Raw genomic sequence first — 27,474 nt, forward strand, 5'->3', positions numbered from 1 at the left:
CACTCCTAATTTGAAATGATATGACTAAGATCAGCTGTTCTGTAGTCAGTGGCCTATTCACTGTGTCAGTGATCTATTATGTAAAATGTAAAATAGTAAAATGTATATTAGTTATTTGTTTAATGTTTAAGTGATTAATTGTATTATGAAAATATTCTTCAATATAATTTACCATGACTCAAGAATCAACCAGATTACACGCATTGCACCAACAAAAAGTATTAATATTAGTATATTTAAATATCGTAAATATCTATTTATTACATTGATTATTAAAATGTGCACATGAAATGATCATTGGAATATATAGTGCTGTTAATCAACCAGGCTTCAGTAGGTTAAACCAAAGCTTATTAAAGGCCAACTGCAACTGTTTGGCTTTTTACAGTGTAGAGTCAGCTCCCTGCGTGTCTCTCCTGTCACTGTCAGTGTCTCTCCCCCGGAGAGAAAGACAAGGCGCCTGACAGCGCTTCACATTTCCCCTCGTCTCGACCGGACTCAGCATCCGCGGTGACCGCGTGCCCGTCTCCATGGCGACAGTGCAGCATCAGCATCACCGCTGCAATCCACAAAATCTGTCATTTGCCTCCCGCTGACGTTATTTTCGAAGCACGGCGACCCCATCATTTGATCCGCGCCCGTTCAGAACGTGACCGGTTCTTCGTGCCGGTGTGAGCGGTCACGCTCGTACGCGTTCGTCGTGCGTGAACGTGGTGACGACGAGTCCACGCCGCGGTGATCCAGTTGACGACAGAGGCGCGGAGGGGGGCGAGCCCTGATGCTGCTGCGCCCGAGTCGACGAGATCCGCGATCCGCGACGCGACGCACGATTCACACCGGAGGAGCCGAAGATGGTAGCGGTGCACGCCTCTGCGCACTCCGTGGCCTCCTCAGAGTGGATCATCTGCCTGGACAAGAGGTGAGAGACACCAGATCGCGATCTTTACCTCTGTTTATTTCAATGTCCGGAGGGGCTGCAACAAGGTGACAGCAGCAGCAGCAGCGCGCGCGCGTTCTCTGTCCCGCGTCCCCGATGCATCACCTGAATCTGAACGGGCATCGCGTATAAATGTGCCTTTTGTTTCCTGCATGGGTTGTGTTTTGAAATCGGGCGGAAACCGTTCTGTCAGCGACATTGAATGACACGCTTCTTCACTGAACTCGTTTGCCGGTCACATCATGCGAATCGCACGGCGCGTCTTATTTTTTAATGACATATTTGAATCAATTTCTCTTCATAAAAGATTCTTTTTATAAACCGTGACTGTATGAAACCAGTAAGCAACCACTGAGTTAATATATCAGGTTGTTAATAATTAAGGACGCTCACAACTTTAAGATGCATTAACATATTGGACATCACTAAGATATCTTATCTGTTACTGTACTTATCTGTTACCTTCTCCCGGCCCCTCCTAGTCCAGACACATCCTTGCAGGTTACCATGGCGATGGGAGGGAAAAGTGAGATCACCTTACTGGGTGTGATGGCTTTTCAGTGGCTGATGTTTTAATGGACTCTTAAACGTAGTCAAGCACATCTTCTTTACACTGATCAATGTAACGGTTCTTAAGATATCCATGGTCTCATTAACATCCGACACCAGGATGTATTGTGGTGATCAATAAATGTGCACACACACAAAGAAGAAAAAACGGACCGCACTGTTGGATGATAGTGTGCTGCATTGTGCTGCTCCAGCAGTTTCTACAGATCACCGACACAGTGAATAGGCTACTGACTACAGAGCAGCTGATCCCAGTCATATCGTTTCAAATTAGGAGTGGTTGGTTGTCTGGTTTGAATTCTATTGCTTTCTGTATCAGTCGTTGTACTGTATTGCGTTTAATATGCGCGATAATGAAAGGGTTAAATATTGCTGGGAAGACAGACACAGTCAAACTGTTAGCTTCCTCTCCATTGATATTCATACTATGCAAAATTATAAAGCCACCTGTCAGAATGATGATCCCCCGCTGTACTGATGCTGTGAGATAACAAGTGTTATTTTAGATGACGTTTCATTTATTATACTATATGTTAATATTGTTGTTCAAGTTCTACTTTGAGTAATGGAAATCTACAATGTAAAAAAACAAAATCTATTGAAAGGAAAAAAAGGTACTTTTCATTTTTTCCAAGATATTAAGTCTACAAATATGTTTTTAACTATGAAAAAAAAATGCTAGACAATGTATAAAAATCCAAGTAAAGCACATGTGAAAAATCTATATGGAAATATATATATATATATATATATATATATATATATATATATATATATATATATGTATGTATGTATATATATATATATATATATATATATATATATATATATATATATATATATATATATATATATATATATAATTTTTTTAATTTAGGTTTAGATTAAGTGATGCCTCTAAAAACTGTAAACCTGCCTCTTTAATGCCTGTCGTGCAAAACATCTGGTAATTTGTCAGTTAAAAAAGAGATACAAAGGGAAAGTGCTTTTTTCAAAAGGCTCTTTGGAGAGCTGAAGAAAGCTTCATAATGGGCTGGAGCTATAGGAGAAAAGGAGAGAAACATGGGTGAAAAGAGCATGAGCGAGACAGAGAGAGGGAGGCAAGGCTTTGCACTGGCGGCCGCTGTAATGCAGTGTCCATTCTGTGCCCAGCAGATATATGCTGGTAATGTGTTTCCACGCCAGTGAATCTCAGCACATAGAAGTCAAAGGCACTCTCACCCACTCACATCCACAGCAGCAAAGGCGAACTGGTCTGGATCACACGAGATCAGCCTGGTGCTCAGCACAACCTGCAGGCTAATAATAAATATAGAATTATACAGTTAATGAAAACGACACTCATCTGGTCTAACTGGATTTCAGCGATGCAGTGAAAAAGAGTTTTACATAGAGTGCTAGTAATAGCTGGGAAGGTCACTATCGCGGTCACATGACGTGATTTTCCCTCTTTCTGTGGCTTCAGCTCTGGAAATGTCTCTCAGCTGATCAGCTCTGTTTAACAGTGAGCAGTGAATCTGGGATGTTATCTTCGTTTAACCATTTGTTGGTGATTCTGAGCAGATGAGTTTATTTGACACTGCGATGACGTTTAATGTCAGGACAACCTGTGTAGTTTCATTTAGCTGCTTGTTAACAACCACCTCCAGACAAGTAAAAGCTTATATATATCGCGTGAGACAATATATTCACTTATATATCATTACGCTGTATGCATGCATTTTATATTCAGTAAAATCCTTTGCACATGCATGTTTCATTATACATAAAATGTATTTAGTCATAAAAAAATTTATATTCTTATAATCTTACCATTTTATATATATATATATATATATATATATATATATATATATATATATATATATATATATATTTACAGTAAGATATATTTTTTAATATAAAATCACACATATTTTCATACATCAAAATGTAACTATGCAAAAAGCCAAATTAGATAATATTTGTTCAGCTTTATGTAAATGCATTCCTTCTTGAGAGACTACTTGAGTGTTTCAACAAAGCTACAACATTTTCTATTATATTTCCATACATATTTGTTCCATAAGGTAATTACTCATTTTATTTGAGAATTGTAATAAAGATGCGTACTGAAAGTGAATCAGGTTTTGATATTTGGATGACTCATAAGCCTTGGTTTGTTGCCGTTTCAAAGCCAGTACTAAAAGGTCTAGGTCTAGTATTTTGGTTTAAAATCTTTTGTGGAACTTGATTAGCCTCCATATAAAATTTGTCCCACTGCCCTTGGTTTGAAAAATGTCTTTGAAGTCTTAATTTTCTCGTGCTGTAATCTCCATAGCAACAAGGCATTTCGGAATAAAAGGAGTCCGAATTACAGCATACTGGCATCATTAAGAGCCGATTTATTCCCTCAAATGCACAACACACACACGCGCACTGACACACACTCACACATGTACATGTCACTTATAGAGCTGAGAAGTGAGAACGTTGCTATATTTGTGCAAATGTGAAGAGGGTCTTTATGTGCCTGCATACGGTCTCTCAATCTCTCATACACCATTAGAGAAAAATTACGCTGCCTGACTGGACAAATTACTCATATAATAATTCATTTAGGAACTACGTGCTTGCAAATACTAAAGTTTAAAAGTTGCAAACAACTGCATCAGTTGATGAAATATTAGTTTAAATCACTCTACCGACGGCCTGTGTTAATGCGTGTATGATTCATGGCTTGTATTTTGACAGGAATGATGAGAAAAAAAACGTAATCTCGATGACATTAATACACATTCCTTATCTTAAAGATAGCACAATGTGCTTTTTCTGACAGAGACGACTTTGTCTGTCCTCGTAATTGTCACATGCATCGCTGCAGTGTCAGGCTTTTCTCGTTGGTCAGTTTGGTTAGAAAGTATCTGTTTTCTAGGCCGGCAGAACGCTCGGGAGAAGATGTGGATATCATTCTGGCTCGGCTGAAGGGTGTGAAGGCCTTCGAGAGGTTTCACCCCAACCTGCTGCAGCAGATCTGCATGTGCGGCTTCTATGAGTACCTGGAGAAAGGCATCACCTGTAAGAACCACGCTTCAGTATTTATGCTTTCAGATTTTATTACAGTTTTTTTTTGTTATCATTTGAAGCCAGTTTTCAGGTGACTATTTTGAAAGACATGAATTAATTAATCAAAATGCGATAGGTTTTTTTGTTCGCTTGCTTTCACAATTACTCATTTTATATTTCATTCAGTGGAAACAGGCTTTCACGTGAGCTCCTTATATGATTCCTTGAAGATTATAAATGTTTTCACTGTTACACTATTTAAAAAAAATTAAGAAATTAATCAAATTTAGCAAGGATGCATTAAGTTAATTAAAAGTGACATTAAAAAATGTTAATGGTATTAAAGATTTTTATTTGAAATGATTGTTGTTCTTTGGAACATTGTATTCATCAAAGAATTTAAAAAAAATGTATTACAAAACTATTATACAACACAACAGTTTTTAACTCTAATAAGAAATGTTTCCTGAGAATCAAATCAGCATATGAATGATTTCTGAAAAATTGATTAATGGTCTCTGACAATTTAGTTTTCTCTTCTCAGAGAAAGAAATACATTTTAAAATATATTATAAATAAATAAATGTAATAATATTTCACAATATTTTTACTGTATTTTCGATAATAAAATGCAGCCTTGGTGATCGTATTTCAAAAACATAAAAAAAAACTTTATAGCACATTATAGGTTCTTCATATCATTAAATTGGATTTTACTAAATAACTAAAAATACTATATTCTCTGTGGAACCTGAAAATATTCTCCTATGGCTTCAGGCTATAAAATTCTATTATGTTCTAATTGAAGGTTTTATTGTTATGTCTTGAATGTGTGCTTAAGGTTGAATTTCTTACTTAATGAGACAATAAGAAGCGCATGCTATGTTAATGAAAAGAAGTAACTGTCCTGAAATGAAAATGAAGCATTCCTCTGCGATTTGTGAATCGGCCTGTGTTTTTGCCTGCAGTGTATCGGCAGGGTGACATCGGCACCAGCTGGTACGCGGTTCTGTCTGGATCTCTGGATGTGAAAGTGTCTGAGACGGCCAACCATCAGGTAAGAGAGACCGCAATCAGGTTCATTTGAAGCCTCAATCTGCTAGGAGTCAGCTGAAATAAGTATTAGTTTAGCCCTGCAGACATCATTTGCATCCATCAGCATACAGAAACTGTTACAGAAAGCCCTGCTGTGAGTGGGCGAACGGTCCACGACTGGCCTTGTTAATAGTCTGCTATATGAGGACGCTGATGCAGTGCTGCTGGGGATAGAAGCATCTTTCTGTGAATCCACTGGGAATACAATGAGTCAGGCTGTCAGATGTGTTTACTGGCCCTAAAGCATGCATCACTCCCACTCACCCGGAAGAGGGATTTCCAAAGATTCCAGGAGCTTCCTTGTTTTGCGTATTAGACCTTATAGACTTCATATGTCGAAGTATAGATGATCTCTTTGCAGGTAAAGTTTAGATTTCAAACAGGATCGCAGAAGTGATGTTTCTCAATTGCTATTGGTTGGTCAAACAGCCCCAACACAAACACATGGCGCCAGTTTTTGAAGCGATCATGTTTATAGCTCGAAGACGGTATTTTTACACCATCTTTATTGGATGAAGTGTGTTTTACAAAATATTTTTGATGAAAAACGATCACCGAGGCTGCATTTATTTGATCAGAAATACAGGGAAAACCGTAAGCATTTTACTTTATGTAGTTTTCTTTTCTTTTGAACTCCAGTCTTTGGTGTCACATGATCCTTCAGAAATCATTCTTGTTGAAATCAGTTGTGCTGATTACGATACTTTTTATTTCTTCATACTTTATTAAAATTAAAAAGTACAACAAGTAAATTATTTTTTTTTGTCATTTGCATTTATTCTTTACCTTCACTTTTCAGCAATTTCATTTATCCTCGTTGAATGTAATATTCATTTCTTTTAAAAAGCAATCACACTGACCCCGGACAGCAGTGTACGCTGAAGTCTGCCCATTAGGCTTTTTTCCATAAGAACCGTGCGTCCTTTAATCTCAGACGCCGCTTAGACCACTCTCATAAATTCTTTTGAAATCTATTCAACCCATATTCATATTTTATAGCTTCGACGGTATGTCAGAATAATCAGATTTGCTTCTATTTTAATTTATTCTCAGTGATCAACTGAAATAAATCAAAAATCGAAGTGAATTCTCCTGAACTATGAATGAGTAACCTCTGAATAATACTTTTCCTCCGAGTTCGTATGCATCGCGGCATTCATATTTAAAGCATTCTGGGTTGCACTTGCTTGATTACATGCACAATTGTGCATAGAACTGACACAAGGCATCATGTTATGCTTCTCTTTCACACTTCTGCTGTTGCCCCGCAGCTATGAATGTCCTGCGTGTGGATGAACGTGTGTGTGTGGTTTCGTCTGCTGTGCGCTGCTTCAGTGATGCAATATTAACGGGTTGTGTGTTGCTCCAGTTTCGTGGAGCGATCCGTTGGGCAATAAGCTATTATCACGCTGCTCTGATTAAATGAATGTAAAACGCAAGACAGGGTGTAGAAAAGAAGTGTATTTGTGAATGCAAGATGATTCATTTATGAGTGCGTGAGCTCGTGTTTTACTGATCTCAAATCACTTGTTATGTGCAACCATCTTTTTAAACCTCACTGAGCACGTTCCCAAATGTGTGCATGCATTTACATAAATTACAGATTGGAAGAGTTTTTAAAGCAAGAGTTCACCTCAAAATTAAAATCGTTTTCAATGCAGTCACACTGGATGAAGACTCAGGGATCGTTTAAAGCCTTCCGGAGCTTTCAGTTTTAAAGGTGTTTTTTGACAATTTACTGAAAATACACTCATCCTCGGGCCATTCGTGATGTAGATAAGTTTGATTCTTCATCAGAACAGGTTTGGAGAAGTTTAGCATCCCATCGCTTGCTCCCCAGTGGATCCTCTGCAGTGAATGGGTGCCGTCAGAATGAGAGTCCAAACAGCTGATTAAAACATCACAGTAATCCACAAGTAATCTCTATTTATTCAATAAATATCTAGTGAACCAAAAATATGCACACTTGTAAGAAACAAATCCATCGTTAATGTGCTTTAACATTAAACTGACAAAATATTGACTAAAAATTACTCTATAGGTTGTTTGTGCAAGCACCTTATTACGTCCTATTTTTATGTAGATAAAAATATGAAAATGCTTTGTCGGGTTGTATTTCACAGATTTGGACAAACGACCCATACGGGCATATTGGTTGAAGGACAGGTCGAAAAAAAGTGAAATACCTGTTGTCCTCATACATCAAAATCCATGAATACATAATTATTTAGAACTGTATTGGACTGTTTTCATATTTCTCTCCTGATTCAGACTACAGCATACTGAATGCTGAATATTTTAGCTGTAAGCAATGCTAAAAACATTTTGTTGGGGGACTTGTAGAAGCTGTTAATTGATGGACTGGTGTGGATTACTTGTGGAGTATTGCAGTGCTGATGAGAAATGTCCTGGATGGCCTGAGAATGAATACATTTAATTTATTTTGGTCAGCTATTTTGCTATCAACTGAAGCCTTACATCTTTACACTTGGAATGATGGGACGTTTTTAGGTGAACTTCTCGTTTAAGATCTTTATAATTAACTTGCATAGATGTCATCATGATCTTTCTCCCTTCGTGTGTCTTTCACTTTTTATTTTTCCGTAGGATGCTGTAACAATCTGTACTTTGGGAGTGGGAACAGCATTTGGGGAGTCAATTCTGGATAACACTCCTCGACATGCCACGATTGTCAGCCGAGAGAACAGCGAACTTCTGCGCATCGAACAGAGGGAGTTCAAAACCCTGTGGGAGGTTCGTTTGTGCTCAGATCTTACTAAACATTTTCATAACTGCTGTAAGTAATAAAGTGCTCCTGCTGGCTGACAGGTACATCTGAGATGAAAAACCTGTCTGACATAGAGCTTCCAGTTTTTTGGAAAGAGGCTTTTTGTGAAGTTGATTTAATTCAGTACGTGTGTGTTAGAAATGAACATTATGACAAACATCGGCATTGTTGGTTTTTAACGTTTTGAATGGCATACAACCACACTTTGATTTTCCTTTTGCGTGAAATAACTATATGGTAGCTGGAAAAATATCTATAATACAACATTATTGAATTAAACTGTAAAAACTAACAATAAATTGAATTAAAATAGGACTAAAATGCAAAGTTTTGCATATTTTCAATCTTTCTGTTCAGTAATTCTTTTGGCTGCCCAATATCTATCCATGCACGTCCTGATAAAGAGTTCTATACATATTTTGCTGACCCTGGAACAACAATTTAATCCAAACATTTTAAGGTTTCAAATAAGTTTTGGAGAATAAAATGTCGAAATTTGGTTGGAATACTATTTATGTAAAATTTCTAACAATATTTTGCCTCGTAGATATTAAAGTATATAAAAAAATAAAGAAGCATATTAAATTATATTTTATATATATATGCACACATATACACACACACACACACACACACACACACACATATATATATTCTGTTTTATAAATAATCTTGAGAAAAGTGGCAAATTTAAAAAGACAAAAGTCAAATTACAACTGCTAAATTAAAAGTAATTAGTCTTTTAATTTTTTATAAATTGATTTTTGTTGTAAATATGCTTGACAAGATTGTTACACTGAATTTCATTTAAGTGGGTAAACTTAGTAAATCAGGCGAAATGTGTGATATTTATTTTGAAGTGTGTTTTTACACACACCCACCATGATTGGGATAAGTTGCAGTCTGTTTTATAATGTACTTCAATACTGAGGTGCAGATAACTGTCACTTGCAATAAGTAGTGTAGCAGAAAATGCTATTTGCACTCTATCAGGTTTTTTTTGGACTAAATGCAAACTAACTACAGCGTACTGAATACTGAATTAAACATGCAACGTGGTAACGTCATGTAAACAAAAATGCATTGCATGTTATTACTGCATGTTTTTATTTCAATATACAGTGCATGAAGTCTTTTCAGCAGTATGCCTCTTATCATAGCTTGTGTGTCTGTAAGAAGGCAGTTTTTTCATTAGTAATCAGGATCAGTAACACTGGGGGGCACTCTCTGATCTGCTGACAGCTCGGTCCGTTCCTTTGGGCCGTTCTGCACATAGTCAAAATCACAGGCTTTAACAGACTTTCATGGTGTGCGTGAATGTGTGTGTTTTGTAAATGCAAGCCAGTGGTTTCAGTGATAATCGATTCAGGAGTCATGTGTTGGTCTTTGAAGTCTGTCTCATTAACGTAGCAGAGAATTAAGAGAAAATGCATTGGGATATTGTAAAAAGGCGAGATATCTGGATTCATTGCTTAAAAGGATTTAGCATAGTTGTTAATTCCCAGCATGTCAGAAGCTTCTAAGCGTGCTTAGGACTGTATGGATGAAACGCATTACACAGGCACTTTGATAAAGTCTTTTTTGCATGCCTTCATGCTTGATTCTTGAGGAAGAAAGGGTAAATTGCATCAAAAAAAAAGAAAGAAAAGAAAACAGGGTTTCAATTCCCATCTCATAAAGCCTTTCTCTTGATATGAGTGAGATCTCATATCTTACAGCTTTCAATAATGCCTCAGAGGAGTGAGGTTATAACCTGAATCACAAGAAACAATGTGACAGCATAAATTACGTATATATATATATATATATATATATATATATATATATATATATATATATATATATATATATATATATATAAAAAACTACACAAAACTGTTGTCTTTAAAATTTGAACATTTGAGTTGTTCTGTTAATTAATCTTATCCGATGATTGCTAATCGAATCTACTTTCAAGAGGCCAAATAAAGTGCTTTTGCGCAGAAACACACAGCATCTCCTGACATTTTTTGTGGCATTACGTAAATATTTCTACATCTTGACATGTGTGGGGTATGTTTTCATGAGGCCTTTTAGCCCGGTCTGCATCAGCCTTCTCTTCTAGACAGAATCAATTATTAGACTTTTTTGTGGGAGACAATCTCATCCGTGCACAAACAGCTACTTACCACACTAAAGAAAAGGAAAAAAGAAATTGCATCATAGGACACCTTTAAAAGACGTCGAAAAAATATTAAGCAGTACTTTTTTCAACATTGATAATAATAAGCGATTATTATCAACATATTAAAATTATTCTGAGCGATTTTGCCAACACAGTGTTAGATTATCTGTGGACACTTGTTACTTGTCTTCGGTGCTTTTGTGATTTTAATGTTCTACCTCACAACCGATTTGAACATATTTTATGAGGCGGCTAATTCATATGACCTCGCATATGACCTACGATATATTCACACGAATCATGCAACTCGATACATGTAAGATTTAGCAAAATTTGTATGAATTAGCCACCTCGTCAAATACTTACAAACTGCCATGAGATCAGGCTGGCACCGATCATTTATGATCCTAAACATTAGACGTGAAGTGAGTGTGACTCAGTGTGTGAGAGAGACGGAGAGGCTGTCGGGCTTCTGTTATTAGCTCTGTTTAGATAGTATCACCCGTGTCTCGCAGCTCGCTACTGACCATATGTGCCTTGTTTTTGTTTCATATCCCGCATACGCTGCTGAATAGCATGAATTATGTATTAGTCTCTGCTGCATCAGTGGAACAATGTGGCTGAAGATCTCTCTGTGTCTCTCTACAATTTTCCTCCTCTCTCTCTCTCTCTCTCTTATAAACCTCCTCTCATTCAGGCAAGTGCTCATAACAGAGTGTTTTTGTTTGTTTGTATGTGTGTGTGTGTGTGTGTGTGTGTGTGAATGAGGGAAAGGGTGATATATTTGTGTATACATGTGTCATCCACCATTTCAATCCCTTTAAAGCGCATCAGTCTCAATTACAATATGAGTACTGAACTCTAAACAATATAAACGGTACAATGTTCTTGACTAACAACACAGTCCTCAAGCTGAAAAGTATGTGTCAAGTAAACAACATTTATTAGTGCAACAAATATTTAAAAAAATATATATAAATAAATAAATAAATACTCTCTCTCTCTCTCTCTCTCTCTCTCTCTCTCTCTCTATATATATATATATATATATATATATATATAATAATTATAATTGATTGACTGATTAATTGATTTGCTTATAACCAAGACAAATGTTATTTTTTTCTTTATTATTATTTTGCACGATTCATGACTATTGTCTGGCCAAAAAAACGGATCGCATAATGTTAATTTGTTAGACTTGCAATGATGTTATTGTCCACTTGAACTAAACTATTTAAAACACCTTTTTATAATTCAAATAAAATCTCATTTTAGATGTAAAAAGTTCAAATAAAAAACAAAACTCAAATGGATAATGGAAATGTTGCCTTGGCAGCTAATTAAAATTGTGATATTAAAAAAAAGAACAATTTTCAAATATTTTTAAAAATGAGAAAAATGCATTACTAAGCCCATACTAAAAGTCAAATAAAAATAAAAAAGAGAAAAAACCCCCACATATTTTAGTTTTCATTATTTTTTTAAAATAAGTTATTATATATAATATAATAGGAAACAGTAAAATAACGCTAGACTGTCAGACAAAGCTTGAATGGACTGGACCTGACCTGTAATATGCAACAAAACAGGGTCCTCTTAATATCATAAAACTATATTAGTGTATACCTGACTGAAAAAGGGCTGAACTAACTGATCCTAAAAGACAGACTACCCTCTTCTCTAATGTGATAACAGTGATTTCACTACAGCTGCAGGGCACACACACACACACTCACACAGCTGTCTGTTCAGTGTAAATACAATTTAATACCCTTAATAATTGATGAAGCCCCACGCTTTTGAGAGCCTTTTAGCAGCCCATAGTTCCCTCTCCCTCACTCATGTGTAGTGCTGTGGTACAGGGTGAAATGAGAGCATGCGGCTCTCTGATTGGCTGCAGCTATTGCCTGGCAACGGCAACTGAAGTCCAGTCTGATGCTCCACCAGAAAGATCCAAAGAGCAGACGCTGGATCACATTATCCATACGTGTTTAACTGGAGCGTCAGGGTGTGCGGGGTTGATTTCATGTCCTTGTGCATCTGACTGGAAAGCTTTTTGCTTTGTTTGCTGGAGAATGCTGGGAAGTTGGCCGGGTTTAGGAAGCAGCCAAGTAACTCAACAAACTCTTACCAGGGTGAGTCCCATTGGCTCATTGTCTTCAATGCACAAAGATTTGATGCTTTTTTCCTAGTTTATAATCAAGAAACCGCACTTATAGACATATTACAGCCAGCAATGGGTTCAGAGCCACATCGATATCGAAGTGGTTTTTGAGGTTAATGGTGTCAGGTTTTTTTGAGCAAACGGCATTGATTGTTACTGGTTCTGCTTTTTGATACGTAGCATTTGATATTTGAGCATGTAGTGTTTCTGATAGGATGGTCATGACTTGATAAAGAGGCCCTGTCCTTGTGCTGGCGGTGTGAGGTGAATATCAGCTGCCGAAAGCCGAGGATGTGCGCTGAATGCTGAGGGGCTTCTGTCTCTCCGGGTCAGATCTGTGCCAGGCTGCAGGGGGCACCGCCTGCCCGGGCGATGAGGGAGGAAGTACTCTTGTTTTGTGTGCTTATATGCTGTTAATTGCAATCCTGGCTGAATTGCTTAACCTTTGTGAAGGCAGCCAGCTGGAAGGAGCAACATTGCATTATGCGTCTGGGGGATGGGAAAAGTTAAGAAAAGTTAGCTTTTGTTTCAGCTTCGGGAAGCAGGAAGGAAACAGGATATACAAAGTGCATTTGTGTGAACGGGACAAAGTCTGTTTGAAGACTTCAGATCGGTGGCCAAAGAAAACCGAGTGCTCTTGTTGTAACCCACTGTGTTTTCTCTTGAACTCTACACATTCAGTTCACTTGATCATACAGAATGTCCTCTGGACTCACGCAAACACCACGCCTCAGAGTAGCATGAGCTGTAGTGCTGCGTTTGAATTAATAAAGACTCGGTGTATTACATCAGTTCACTCAGACACTCGTAATCTCACAGTGTGTGGTGAAGGATCCTGTGGAGTTACAAAAACATACATGTCCCTGCCTCACTGCACTTATTTTCTCTCTTTTAGATGCTTTTAAATATTATGGAACGGCTTGTTTTCTGGACAAATATAGAAATAACGCATTCTGCTCTATTTCATTCTATTCTATTTCTTAACAGGCATTGTGGCAGTAACTCTTTTCATCCTAATACTATTCTATTTTATTTCATTCTATGCTGTTGTTTAACAGCACTATTGTTTACACTATTTTTCTTCACATTTTAATCACATGCAAAATCATCCTATTCTATTCTGTTCTACTCTATTCTATTATATTGCTAAGCAATAGCATTGTGGCAGCAACTTTTTTTGCATTTTAATTATATATACAGTACACTAATTTTTGGGGGGTTTGGGGTCAGTAAGAAATTAATAATATTATTCAGCAAGGATGAAATAAACTCAGATAGAATTCAAATAGAATTTAAAATAGTCATCATTGTTCATAAAATAACATTTTTATTAAATCAATGTAGCCTTACAAAATTACTAAAACTAGTTGAAGAAGTGAGAGAGGAAAAAATAAAATCAGTAATTAAGCTTGTAATTAAACACTTTCCAGATCATTTAAATTAATCAGTATTTTGTCCTGGACAAGATAAGTTTACAAATTGTATAAAACAATATTACAATTATATTTAGAATGAAGTGTCTGACTTAAATGAATTTTTACCTCTTTCTTGTTTAAAATAGCATACAAAATATATAAGAAATATATTTTTTGAAATATTTAGCTGCAATCACACGTGCTGAATAGATCGATTTCTGATCAGTTTTGAGAAAGCATCTGAGAACACAGATTTCTAGCAGGTGCTGTATAATGCATGTGTTTGAACTCTAGGTGAGTTTGGGCCAGTATCAGAGTCTCATTCATTGCCTGCGGTCTCTCAGCTGCATGTGCCACCTCATCACCCATCACCATGGCGATAGGGAGAGGAAAAGAATGAAAACATCTGAATATTCATAGTGATCGTTGCCAAGCCAAAGAAGGCTTCAATCTGATTGGTGGAGCTCTATTCTCTTACTACAGAGCTTTCAGTTTAAGGATTTTTAGGCAGTTTAACCTGTTTAAAAAAAATGACTCATGTCTGAGGTTTTGAGGCTTAGAAACCATTTTCATTTTGTTATTCTGTGCCTCGCAGAAATACAGGCAGTGCATGGCAGGGCTTCTCGCCCCGCCGTATGGAGTGATGGACAGTGGAGCTACAAACGATAGTGAGTACAGCACAAAAACACACACACTTACATAACACATCAGTGATTATTCCTCAGCACTTTTCTGTTTGATGCAGGAATGCCGGACAAAGAGAATCTCAACAGCGACCCTCTCAATTTCATGTCAAAAAACCTGAATAAGGTATGATTGGTTTAATTTCTGGTTTGTCTTGTAAAGGTTGCAACGTGTCCCCATTCATCACCTTTACAGTTTAATCTGTTGTATAATAAGAATATAGATTTTTTTTTAAAAATTACAATTAATACAAATAACTTTTGTATTATAATATGTTTTAAAATGTATTTATGTGATTCAAAGCTGAATTTTCAGCATCATTACTCCAGACATGTTTCTTTTTATTTATTATTATTCATGAATTTTTATTTTAATTATTTGATGAATAGGAAATTTATGTATTGTATTTTTTCACATTAATAATGTCTTTACTGTCATTTGTGATCAATTAAAAGGGTCTTCAATGAATAAAAGTATTAATTTCTTTAAATAAAAAAAATAAAGTTACTGACCCATACTATTTGGTTGCAACCCCTGTACATTGAACTTGCAATTGTGAAAAATCAATATTTTAATTATCTTCATTTTTCTGGCGCAGCTTCCTGAGAGTGACTCAAAAACAGTTTTTGATGATTTAACGTGACAGTAATTCCCATTTCCATGCACATAACTCAAGGCCACAGGCACCTCTTTTACACAGTTTAATGCTAATTATGTATAATTAATCGAATTTAAAACACACCATCTGCTAACAGAAGGTCTTTCATGTCATTTACGCTAGCAAAACGAGTGCAGGCCGTTCAGTCCCAGCAAATGTGATGCATGCAGTTATAGATCAGAAAAAAGGCTGTGCAGGAGTGTTTTTCTGTGCCTCACTCTCAACTTCCTCTCTCTCTGTCCCGGATTTTGCTGCAGGTCCCGTCAGAGAAGATTTTGAGGGCAGAAAAGGTCTTACGTAATGCTATACTGGCCCGAGCTCCCCACATGATCAGAGATAGAAAATATCATCTGAAAACCTACAGGTGCGCGCACTGTGATGTTATGTGGTGCGAGGTTTACTCATTTAGGTCACGTCTAGAAGACTCGGTGCATGTGTTGAGTGTGTGATCCGTGTGTGTTTGCAGGCAGTGTTGTGTGGGCACGGAGCTGGTCGACTGGCTGCTTCAGCAGAGCTCGTGTGTTCACAGTCGGGCTCACGCTGTGGGAATGTGGCAGGTGCTGCTGGAGGAAGGGGTCCTGAATCACGGTACACCTGTGTCATTTACTGCAGTGACTGCCATGTTAACAGATGGGTCATTCCTACTATGCAATATCTTTCATTTGTCTTAATACGAATGAAACTGGAAATCATATATTGAGTTTTCTTTTGTGATGATTAAATTATTTTATTAAATATTTTAAAAATCCTTTAACACACTTGTTTATGTGGAATTTGGCATTTCAGGTACTGCAGGCGTTATTACATTTTCCCTTTTTTGATTTTCAGTTTTATTAGAAATATTATTTTAAGCAGTGCTGGTTTAGCATGATTTATATGAATTATCTTTTATTTTTACATAGTTTTGTTTTTTATTTTAATATTAGTTTATGTTTTAATCATTTTATTATGCGCTTTATTTGTTTTTGTTTTTTTATATTTCTATTTAGGTTTAATTTATTTATTATTTCGATTTTAGTAAAATGTAGTCATAGCAACATTTAATTTTTTTATTTCATTTTATTTATTATGTTTTTTTCATCTAATATTAATATATTATTTTGTTTCAGCTTTATTTCAGTTTTCAAGTAACAATAGCAACAGCTATTTTCTTTTAATTAATTAAGTTTTATCAGGGGTTTTTTTGTCAATCTCCATCTCTGGCACTTTTAGCATAGCTTAGCATAGTTATATTTTACTCTTAGCATTTGATATTTTTCCTATTTAAAACTTGACTCTTCTTTAGTTACATTGTGTAGTAAGACCAGGTGAAAATGAGAAGTTGCGATTTTGATTATTGTGCGGGAATGAGAGTATAGTTCTTGATCATATAGAAAATCACAACTTTTCATTTTCCGCCAGTCTTAGTAAACGATATAACAACAGAAGAGACAAGTTTTAATGGGAAAAATTGGTTTTAAATAGGAAAACTCTTTGGTCATTTTTGAACGTGATGCTACTGGTCTAATTGGATTCAATGATCTATGCTAAGCTATGCTAAAAGTGCTATCACCAGACCCGGAGATCGGCTGAATGGACTGTAATAAACTGTAATAAACTGTAAAACTCAACTTAAAGAAATGACCCAGCTAGTTAAACCAAGTAACGACTTAATAAAATAAAAATAATCCCCCATGAACTTTGTAAAATGAACAGATTTATTCTCAAGATGACATGTATTTAGTTTTTTCTTTTTGTTTCGTCGACAGTCGACCATGAGCTGAACTTTCAAGATAAGTACCTTTTTTACCGTTTCCTTGATGACGAGGAGGAGGATGCAGTGTTGCCCAGCGACGATGAGAAACGTGAAGCTGAGGAAGAGCTGCAGGAGACCCTCCTCTTCCTCTCCCAGATGGGCCCTGACGCACACATGCGAATGATCCTCAGGAAACAGTGAGTGACCAACACCGCCCTCTGCAGTATTTTTTTTTTTACCTGAAATGTGCATTTGGAAATGTGCAAGAGCTACGCATTCATATCTATTTGCCCACAACTTTTTCACTCCTCCTGAACTACTTGAACTACCCGTTGTCTATATAGGCCAGGTCAAAGAACAGCTGAAGACCTGGAGATTATTTATGATGAGCTGCTGCACATCAAAGCTCTCTCTCATCTATCTAACACTGTAAGTGCTCAGTGCTTCGTTTCCACAGTAATGGCTGATAGCAGCACTAGTACAAGCAGACTAACGGTAGCTGTGCTTTGCTGCTCTCTGCAGGTGAAGCGAGAGCTCGCCGGTGTCCTCATCTTTGAGTCGCATGCCAAAGCAGGCACCGTCTGTGAGTTTTTACTGCTATTTACTGCTATTTGGTTTTATACATTCTGAAACAATGTTGAGGGTAATGCATCAGTTATGTAATCAGATTTCTTTTTTCAAGTAACTTGCAAATTTTGCGTGGAGTAATGCAATATCGTAATGCTTTACTAAAGAAGTAACTTTCACTTCAACGCTCGTAATTTACTTTATAATGCACACTTGTTAAATGTTGTTGGAGTAAGATGTTTTACAATTTTTAAAAGCTCAGGAAGGCTGCATTTATTTGATTAAAAACTATAATATTGTAAAATGTTATTACAATGTAAAAACATTTAACTCTTAATTATTGCATATATTTTAAAATGCAGCTTATTGTTGTGATGGAAAAGCTGAATTTTTACAATTTTTTCACCATCATTTACATTTTCTTTTAGTATTCATTATGATATGCTGATTTGCTGCTTTAGTAACTATTTTAAAAGTTATTATTGAAAACATATATGCTACCTGATATTTTGTGGAAAACATTATATATTTTTCAGCATTCTTCAATGAATAGAAATAGCATTTATTTTAAATAGGCATTTCGTAACATGGTAAATATTATTATTAGTTGCTTTTGTGACTACACTGCATCCTTGCTGAAAAATTTGAAATACTTAAATAAATATAAATATAAATGAATGTAAAAATATCTGAGTGAGTTTTTGAAATTCTGAGCGATTTGTTTCTCTATGTTGGTTACAACCACTGTATTTAGGACACAAGGTGGATATATATTTAATACTTTTGCTTTTAAACTTCATTTTTCCGGCATGCCCTGAACAGTTGTGTAAATGCTAGTCTAGCTCAGTCATATTCTCTGTTTGCTTTTCTTATTTTAGTGTTTAATCAAGGGGAGGAAGGCACTTCTTGGTATATTATCCAGAAGGGATCAGTAAATGTTGTTATCTATGGCAAGGTAATGTCAGCTTACTTTATTTATGTCATTGTTAAATGACTAATGCATTTTTATTTATGTAGATTGACAAACACTGTTAGATATTTCAGACTGATTCCTGTGTGTGTTTAGGGTGTGGTGTGTACGCTGCACGAAGGAGATGATTTTGGCAAACTGGCCTTGGTGAACGATGCCCCCCGAGCTGCTTCCATCGTACTCAGAGAGGACAACTGCCACTTCCTGAGAGTGGACAAAGAGGACTTCAACCGGATACTCAGGGTACACAAACATCAGTTATGGCTGACACATGCAAGCATTAGGAGAATGAGTAGTTGAACTGTATAGAACTGTATTGTTGAATGCATGTATTTTCGGTGAGCGCATATGTTCGTTTGTGTGTGTAGGATGTTGAAGCAAACACCGTGCGTCTAAAAGAGCATGAACTGGATGTTCTGGTACTGCAGAAGAGTCTCCGGCCCTCCAGCCATGGAAACGTCCCAGCCCACTTCAAGTATATAATCACATTCATAAATTTCTTGATCCATCAACAATAAATTCATTAATCCACGCGTTTGTTTAAACAAACTGCATTTGCTGTGTCTGGGTTTTCTGGACAGATACACTGTGATGTCAGGCAGCCCAGAGAAGATTCTGGAGCATCTGCTGGAGACAATGCGACTGGACATTCATTTCTCTGACCCAGGTATTGCACATTCTCGTTCATCAATAAATAAGTTAAATTAATGAGAAATTTAGAGTTACATCGCTTGCTCACCAATAGATCCTCTGCAGTGAATGGGTGCCGTCAGAATGAGAGGCCAAACAGTTGATTAAAACATCACAATAATCCACTAGTAATCCACATCACTCTAGTCCATCAATTAATATCTTGTGTTTGTATAAGAAACAAATTCATAATTATGGCATTTCAGCTTCACTCATTAATCGATGGACTAGAGTCATGTGGATTATTGTGATGTTTTTGTCTGCTGCTTGAACTCTCTTTCTGCGGCACCCATTGACTGCAGAGGGTCCACTGATAAGTAAGTGATCTAATGCTACATTTCTGATAATGTAGCATTACATACATTTTGAGTTTTTATAAACTCATCTACATCTTGGATGGTCTTAGGATGTGTAAATTCATGTTGAACTATTCTTTCGATACATTTCTTTTATTAATTCTGCAATATCTTTCATCGAAAGATCCAGCTCTGGATGATTTCGTGCTCATGCACTGCGTCTTCATGCCCAACAGCCAGCTGTGCCCTGCCCTTCTTGCCCAATATCCTTCTAATGAAATCCATCAACCATATCTACCATCTATCTATCTATCTATCTATCTATCTATCTATCTATCTATCTATCTCTCTCTCTCTCTCTCTCTTTATCTCTCTCTCTCTGTTTGCCTGCCTGTCTGTAAGAACAGTAAACTGTTATGTATGCATATGTTCCTTAGCGTGTGTGTGTACCTATCACTCTCAGGCCTCTCAGGGTTCAGAACAGGAGCGTCTAGACTACTCTGTTGCCAGCAAGAGACGGGTGCTCAGCTTGGCTCTGCGCTGGGCTGCCCTGCAGGGCCACCATCTGCTGGAGGATGACACTGCGCTCAGCTTTCTGGAGGTTATAAACATACACAAACACACACATGCTGACATAGAATCACTCACCACCAGTCTGCACGGGCATATGATAGCAGTCAGATGAAACCCAACTGACTAAATGTGCTAAATGTGTTTTGTGTGTATTCAGGAACTGCACGGGTTTGTATCCAACGATGCAAGAGTTTTGCGTCCACTGAAGGAGCTGCTGCCTGAGCTGGAGAGGATCATCAAGCAGTAGTAGGTTTTTAGTGTGTTTTATATGCGCCTTTTGGGGATTTTTATTAATAGCTTAATCTGAACAGTATATGATTTTCACATGCGTTTGTTCATTTCATGTTCTCAGCCCGGATGATGCACGAACCTCTCAAAAAAAGGTAATGCAGATCTGCTTTCCTATACTTCATGTTTATCGTTTGTAGCTATATCTGTGGTCTAAATTGGATTGTTTAAAAAAATTATATATATTTTAATAATGTTAATACGCATTTGGTCTTTGTTCTCTCAGCATAAAGTCCTGCTGCGACAGTTCAGCTCCGGAGAGGAGAGGCTTGCAAAAAAGCAGCCAATAAGGAGCTTTGATGACAGTAAGTATCTGTATGTATGTTTCTATATGAACAGTTTTAAAAAAATAAAAACAAACGAATGTAAAATATATGTCACTATTTCTGTGTCACTTATAAAATAATTTACTGAAAATAACCTGGAAGACCCTGCTTGATAACAAGATCACCAGAACTTGCATAACCTTGCTGCTGATTTCATCTTAAGTACTGAGCAAATTGTTTTTATTATTTAAACATTTCTTTTTTTCTGCTGAAAATTTGTCATGGGTTTTTAAGCATGTTTGCAAGTAGTCTCCGACCTTTTGTACAATCCGATATGTTATAAGAAAGTTTTCATTAAGTTATAAAAATGCTATTTCTTAATATTCTCTGAACATCCAAAACATCAAGGTTAAATGTTCTAAAAACGAACTGTTTACTATGAATGAAACTACGAAGGCAAACGTTTTTTATCGCTTTTATCATTGTGGGAAAGTTACTTTTGAATGTTCTCTGAAGGTTGTGAAATAAGTAACACAAAAATAAAACATCCACACTAAAATGTTTCAGATAAAACATTCCATGCAGTATCTATAAATAATGTTTTTCTGCTAATGTTTGCAAAACATTATTAAAGACCAGATAACTGTGAAAGGGCTTTCTGTTGATGTTACTGGAAGAACATTTGTTCATATCTGACTTTGACAACCTTGACAGGGCATTTGCCAAATTTCTAAAGAAGTTCCCTGTAGCTGGGATATATCGGTTATGGGATATATTGTTTAATGCATGAATGAATGAATCAGATAGTCATTCGAATTTCCTCTCTTTTCATCCCTGTCTAGTTCTGCTGAAGGTGTACTGCAGCGATCAAACTTACACCACTATTCGTGTTCCTGTGCTGGCCACGGGGAGAGAGGTGACCGCAGCTGTAGCGGATAAACTGGGATCCACCGAAGAGCTGCTTTTGATAAACCTCAGCCCATCTGGAGGTGATCCCCGCACGCTCACTAACTCATGATGAAATATTAGTTGCCCTTGGAGATGTGACAAACAAACACACAGAAATTTGTAGATATTCAGCCCTTTTGTTGCTCTAGCAACATTCTGTATTGAAACACTCTGTTTCTGTATTATATAACCCGCCTCCAGATCAGTTTCGAACTAAACCTTTCAGAAAGTACCTGTAAATCCTGTAAGAGGTTGAAGTTTATGGGGTAGTCTAAATATCAATGATAGTAAACAAAGTGCATAAAATCTGTCATAAAATGTATTAGGTGTTGATCTTGTACAGCTGAACAAGCGTTGAGAATGTGATTTGTGGTCTGGCTAATTCTGGGCTTTATTTCTGTGCAGAGAAGCAGATATTAAAGCCCAATGATGTATCGGTGTTCCAGTCGCTTGGAGTTAACGGACGATTGTTTGTCTGCTCTAGAGAACTGCTTGATTCACTGGTGAGACCGAATGTGTATTTTACGAGCATTTGGACACTTAAATATATATAATGTAGTTCACCCAAAAATCACCCTCTGGCCATCCAAGATGTACATGAGTTTGTTTTTGCAGATTTGGAAAGTTTTGCATCGTGTCACTTGCTCACCAAAGTATCCTCAGCAGTGAATGGGTGCCATCAGAATGAGAGTCCAAACAGCTGATAAACACATTGCAACTAATCCACACACCTTTAGTCCATTAGTTAATGTCTTGAGTGTGTTTGTAAGAAACAAATACAGCATACTTGTTTTGGGCTGTTTTTGCTTGTACTTGATCTGTACATATTTCTCTTTTGATTCAGATGAGATGACTTTTAACTGGAGAAAAATGACTCTAGGGATAGAGAACTATTTCAGCCAGAAGCAGTGGTTTAAAGTTATTACTTGTGTAGATAACCTGCAGATTATTGTGATGTTTTTATCATCTGTTTGAACTGTCATTCTGGCACTCATTAAATGTTTTTCTTATTCAATGATTCAATTATCAGCTTCTTCATCAGATATTATACTAATGCTATATACTAAATACTAAATACTAATCTACAACTTGGATGGTTTTGGCTTAATACATTTTTTAGCAGATTGCCATTTTAAATTCAGCTTTGGTGGTTATAACAGAGTTATTTTAAAAACATCTTAATTATTCAAAAGTGTACAAATATTTTTGTTAAAGTGCCCCTATTATGAGTAATGAAAGGTTATATTATATTATTATATTTTGGTTTTGTGAGTCCCAAACAACAACGCATTTTTTTATAATATGCATTTATTTTGACCTTATTTATTACAACCCCCAAACAATTAATTTAACGATTCATTTTCCCAAACCCCTCAAGCTGATTGGTCAATTTAAAGCACTGTTTGTGAGCTTTTAACGCTCCAAAAGCAGCACCTAGTGGCAAAGAATGCATTGAATGCATGAAATGGCTTCGGATCATTTCAATGATTCAAGGTCGACTCTTTCTTTTTTGAGAGACAATAACTTTATACTTTCGGATTTTACACTATGCGGTATGTTTACATTCACTTGAAATCTTTAAAAATGCACAATAACTTTGGAGTTTGTGTTTGACTGTGTGTGTGTAGAATCCTCTTCCAGAGCAGGAAGGTCCCTCCACAGGCTCTATGTCCAGTTTTGAGCTGATGAGCTCTAAAGATCTGGCCTTCCAGATGACACAGTATGACTGGGAGCTTTTCAGCTGTGTACACGAGGTAAAGATTCACCTACACCGATACATACACAAATGATGTTTTTAACCCATATAATGTGTACTTTGACTGTCTGTGTGTGTGCAGTATGAGCTGGTGTATCACACGTTCGGACGGCAGGCATACAGACGCTCCACAGCCAATCTGGAGCTGTTTCTGAAGCGCTTTAATCAGGTGCAGCTGTGGGTGGTCACGGAGGTCTGTCTGTGCGGGACGCTCAGCAAACGGGTACAGCTACTCAAGAAGTTCATCAAGATTGCAGCACAGTGAGTTCTCCAGCAAGCATCATTTCTCCTGATGAATTTGGCTCCCGATGAGTTCGAGGCATTGCATGTTTTACCGACTTTTAAGATTCGAAAAGCGCTTTTTAAATATGTGCTGTGCATTTATTCCCTCAGCTGTAGAGAGTTTAAGAATCTGAACTCTTTCTTCGCCATTATTATGGGCATGTGCAACCCAGCCGTCAGCAGACTCAGCCAGACATGGGAGGTTAGTGTATAACATATAATAACCTCATTTAATTCATATATAATAATAATAATATATAATAAATGTGCCATATTTTTTAAAATTTAGTTTTTGTATTCATTTCTATTTTGAAAAGTGTCTATACCATTTTAACCTTTTTCTTTTCTCTTTTCTTTTCTGTTTTTTTTTTTTTTTTTAGAAACTGCCTAGTAAATTCAAGAAGTTCTACGCAGAGTTTGAGAGTTTACTAGTGAGTCTAGTTCAATCTTTTAAAATTCTAGCTCTCTCTCTCTCTCTATATATATATATATATATATTTTTTTGTGACTGAGATGCATAACCCATTAAAGTATGATTTATGATTTGTTGCTCTTTTAGGATCCATCTAGGAATCACCGTGCATACCGCCTCACTGTGGCTAAGATGGAGCCGCCAATCATTCCCTTTATGCCTCTGCTCATTAAAGGTGTGGGCGGAGCCTAGCTCCATTATTCTTAAATGCTGCTTGTCAAAAATGTTATTTCGGCTCTGTTCCTGTTCTACAGCATCAAATATTTCTTCTCTTTTCAGACATGACATTCACTCATGAGGGGAATAAGACTTTTATTGATGGACTGGTGAACTTTGAGAAGATGGTAAGTCTCTTGCTGTCATCTCTGCGGTGTTGTAGTATATGTACTTATAGTGTTTACTGTACTGTACGTAGACATTTTTTATTATTTTTCATATTTCTATTTATCTTTATTTTATTTCAGTTTTAGATGTAATAATTGTAGTAATTTAGTTTTAGTTAGTTTGCATATATTATTAACAATATCAACACAGAATGCATGACTTATCTGGCCAGCTATATGTATTTATACTTTGTTTGTTTGTATGTTTTTGCAGCGGCTGATCGCTAACACAGTCCGAGCGGTGAGGCACTGCAGAAGCCAACCGTTCAGTAAGTCATCTACACATTAATGCTCTTTTTCATTTCTCTTTATGCCTAGTTAAAAAGCTACATCCATGAGATCAGTTATCTGCAAAGCACAACTGGCCATATTTACAGGTAAAAGAGAATGGATTGCCACTACAGCAATCGTAACACTATCTAAATGTATGTATAAAAATATTGTAAATAATGTCCTATAAAATGCATGGTCAAAACTTGCAGCTGTGGTTAAAAAAAATACTACGACAATGTTTATGTTCTGGGCATAAATGACATACTGGTACCTGTATATTTTTCAGCTTATAGTATATTTCATTTAGAATAAAAAGAGAATAATGCAGCATTCAGTATAGGTGTTTTTAATAATCACACAGCAAAAAAATGCTTTTCTAGCCTAGATCTTTTCTTGTTTCAGCACAAATTAAAAAAAAAATTCAATTAAATCAAGAGGGATTTTCTAGACAAGTAAAAAAATGTCTTATTCTCAGAAATAGAAGTCAAAATTAAGTGACTTTTTGCTTAAAACAAGCAAAATAATCTGCCAGTGGAGTAATCAAAATAATCTTATTTTAAACTGAAAACAAGATTATTTTGCTTATCCCATTGGTGGATATTTTTGCTTGTTTCTACTTCTTAAAGTAAAATCTCACTTTTTCTGCAAACAGCTCAATATTTTCTTTTTAAATCCTTCTTGATTAATCGTGGCTGGAAAAAAGACAAAACGCCTAGGCTAGAAAAGCATTTCTTGCAGTGCAGTCTAGTAGTAAAGAGAAAAAACAGCAGCTGTGATAACACCAGGTTAGTTAGTAAAGGGTTGCCAACCACATTTCAGCAATTACTAATGGAAGTTTGACACTGTTCCCTCCTCCGTCAGATGCTGAGGTGTCTCCGGCTAGCAAGAACCCTCAGGAAGTGAGGAATTACGTGCGTCAATTGAATGTGATTGACAACCAGAGAACCTTATCCCAGCTGTCCTTCAGACTGGAGCCGAGGCGGGGCTAAAGACCAATGCTCAGACTTTTCCCCTTGCTTTTCCCTCTCTCCCTCTCTCTCTTTAAAATACAACCACTGTATATCCAGTTTACAACAGTACAACTCAATTTGACATCTGTCAGCTGCTAGAGCAGTTGAATGCCGACTGTATGTGCTATCACTGCCAACCGAACTGATGTGTACAAGATGCGAATGACTGATCGCGTGCGCGAGTTGCATGTTAATGACTTCAGTCATAAGAGCTACCTTGTGTGTTTGTTTGTGTGTGTGTGTGTGTGTGTGTGTGTGTGTGTGTGTGTGTGTGTGTGTGTGTGTGTGTGTAAACAGAACGCACCTGGTAAAAGTGTTCATCCTTAGATTCAGTCATGTGAGGCCCAAATTCGTTCCCATGATACAACAGTGTAAACCTGCTGCCTGTGCTCAAGCCTGCATTTCTAAGACCCTACGAAACCTTCAGAACAATCCTTAAAATAAGAGCTTAGTACAAGCTACATATCATGCATACAAATAACAGTGACACTATGATCGTACACCGGCCACAGAAAATGAATCACTGGTACTCCGTAAAACCTTCCAGGCCTCAATGTCTTGTGGTATGTTGTTTTAAGTCATATAAATGTCAGTATTCTGGCTCAAGGACTATTTTTTACCACTGGTTTAATTGTGTGCTAGTAACTTACCTCTCGCCATAGCCTGTAGCATTATTGATGTCATTTTGTACATTGAGTTATATTTGTATATTTTTGGGTTGGACCCATTTTGCTAAGTTATCATAATCGGTCTGAGAAGGCCTTTGTTTGTTCTCATCCTGCCTTTTGGAAAGTGAGACGCTGTGTGTGTAGGGCACTTATTTTCTTTTAGGAAAATGTCTACGCCTACCTTGTAAATAGTATACTGTAATCTAAATAAATGTATCATTGAACACTTTGCGTTGGTTTGAATGGACTTTTCACTCCAAACAAGTGTTTTTCCTTTTGTTTCTTCTGCTTTACGTCTTCTGTCTCTGTTTTGTTTTGCTCTTATTTGTTCTTTGGGACAATAAAGGGTTAGTTTGCCTAAAATGAAAATCCTGTCATCATTCACTCGCCTTCATGTTTCAGAACTTTCATTTTGTTTTAGCTTTATTTCGTCAGAGAAACACAGCAATAGTTAAACGAGCTAGTAGATTTTCATTTTTGGGTGAACTAACTTAAGTATTGAATATGAACTATTGCCATAAATGAACAAGTATGTACTACTGTGTGCTAGTGTGCAAGTACGCATTAATGTTAAATAGTAATATGCAAAACAACGTACAATATCCAACGCAGTATTGCAACTAAAAAATACAGATTTCAATGCATTATTTAAAATATTTCTAGACTTAGCTGATATATATGTGCATATGTACATATCACAGCCTACATATGTATTATTTTATGCATTTTTTCACTGTACATAAACTGATAGATTAAATGCTTAATTATTTAATT

At 36.6% G+C, this 27,474-nt stretch overlaps 1 protein-coding gene across 4 annotated transcripts; it reads left to right on the forward strand.

The window, feature by feature from the left end:
- Positions 1 to 374: 374 nt before the first annotated feature.
- rapgef4b (Rap guanine nucleotide exchange factor 4b) lies at positions 375 to 26,931 on the forward strand. Of its 4 annotated transcripts, none has more exons than XR_006251157.1 (30): positions 383 to 919; positions 4,422 to 4,564; positions 5,521 to 5,609; positions 8,255 to 8,401; positions 14,777 to 14,849; positions 14,927 to 14,991; positions 15,781 to 15,887; positions 15,990 to 16,111; positions 17,272 to 17,455; positions 17,603 to 17,687; positions 17,781 to 17,841; positions 18,704 to 18,780; positions 18,892 to 19,038; positions 19,164 to 19,270; positions 19,377 to 19,462; positions 19,966 to 20,044; positions 20,232 to 20,382; positions 20,512 to 20,600; positions 20,707 to 20,737; positions 20,869 to 20,947; positions 21,751 to 21,897; positions 22,262 to 22,359; positions 23,485 to 23,610; positions 23,695 to 23,873; positions 24,006 to 24,096; positions 24,275 to 24,325; positions 24,454 to 24,541; positions 24,646 to 24,710; positions 24,964 to 25,126; positions 25,884 to 26,016. XR_006251157.1 is itself a non-coding variant. In XM_043241486.1 (30 exons), exons 1-30 carry the CDS (start codon positions 852 to 854, stop codon positions 26,009 to 26,011), a joined length of 3,018 nt encoding a protein of 1,005 aa, XP_043097421.1. In that variant the 5' UTR covers positions 385 to 851; the 3' UTR covers positions 26,012 to 26,931. The 4 variants fall into 4 exon arrangements, 2 of the variants coding, with proteins under 2 accessions (XP_043097421.1, XP_043097422.1); XM_043241486.1 differs by having other exon boundaries at positions 385 to 919; positions 24,964 to 25,018; positions 25,884 to 26,931; XM_043241487.1 differs by lacking the exons at positions 383 to 919; positions 4,422 to 4,564; positions 5,521 to 5,609; positions 8,255 to 8,401 and adding an exon at positions 12,554 to 12,737 and having other exon boundaries at positions 24,964 to 25,018; positions 25,884 to 26,931.
- The last annotated feature ends 543 nt before the right edge of the window (positions 26,932 to 27,474 follow it).

The sequence above is a fragment of the Puntigrus tetrazona genome, chromosome 6 (genome assembly GCF_018831695.1).
Source record: "Puntigrus tetrazona isolate hp1 chromosome 6, ASM1883169v1, whole genome shotgun sequence".
NCBI lineage: Eukaryota > Metazoa > Chordata > Actinopteri > Cypriniformes > Cyprinidae > Puntigrus > Puntigrus tetrazona.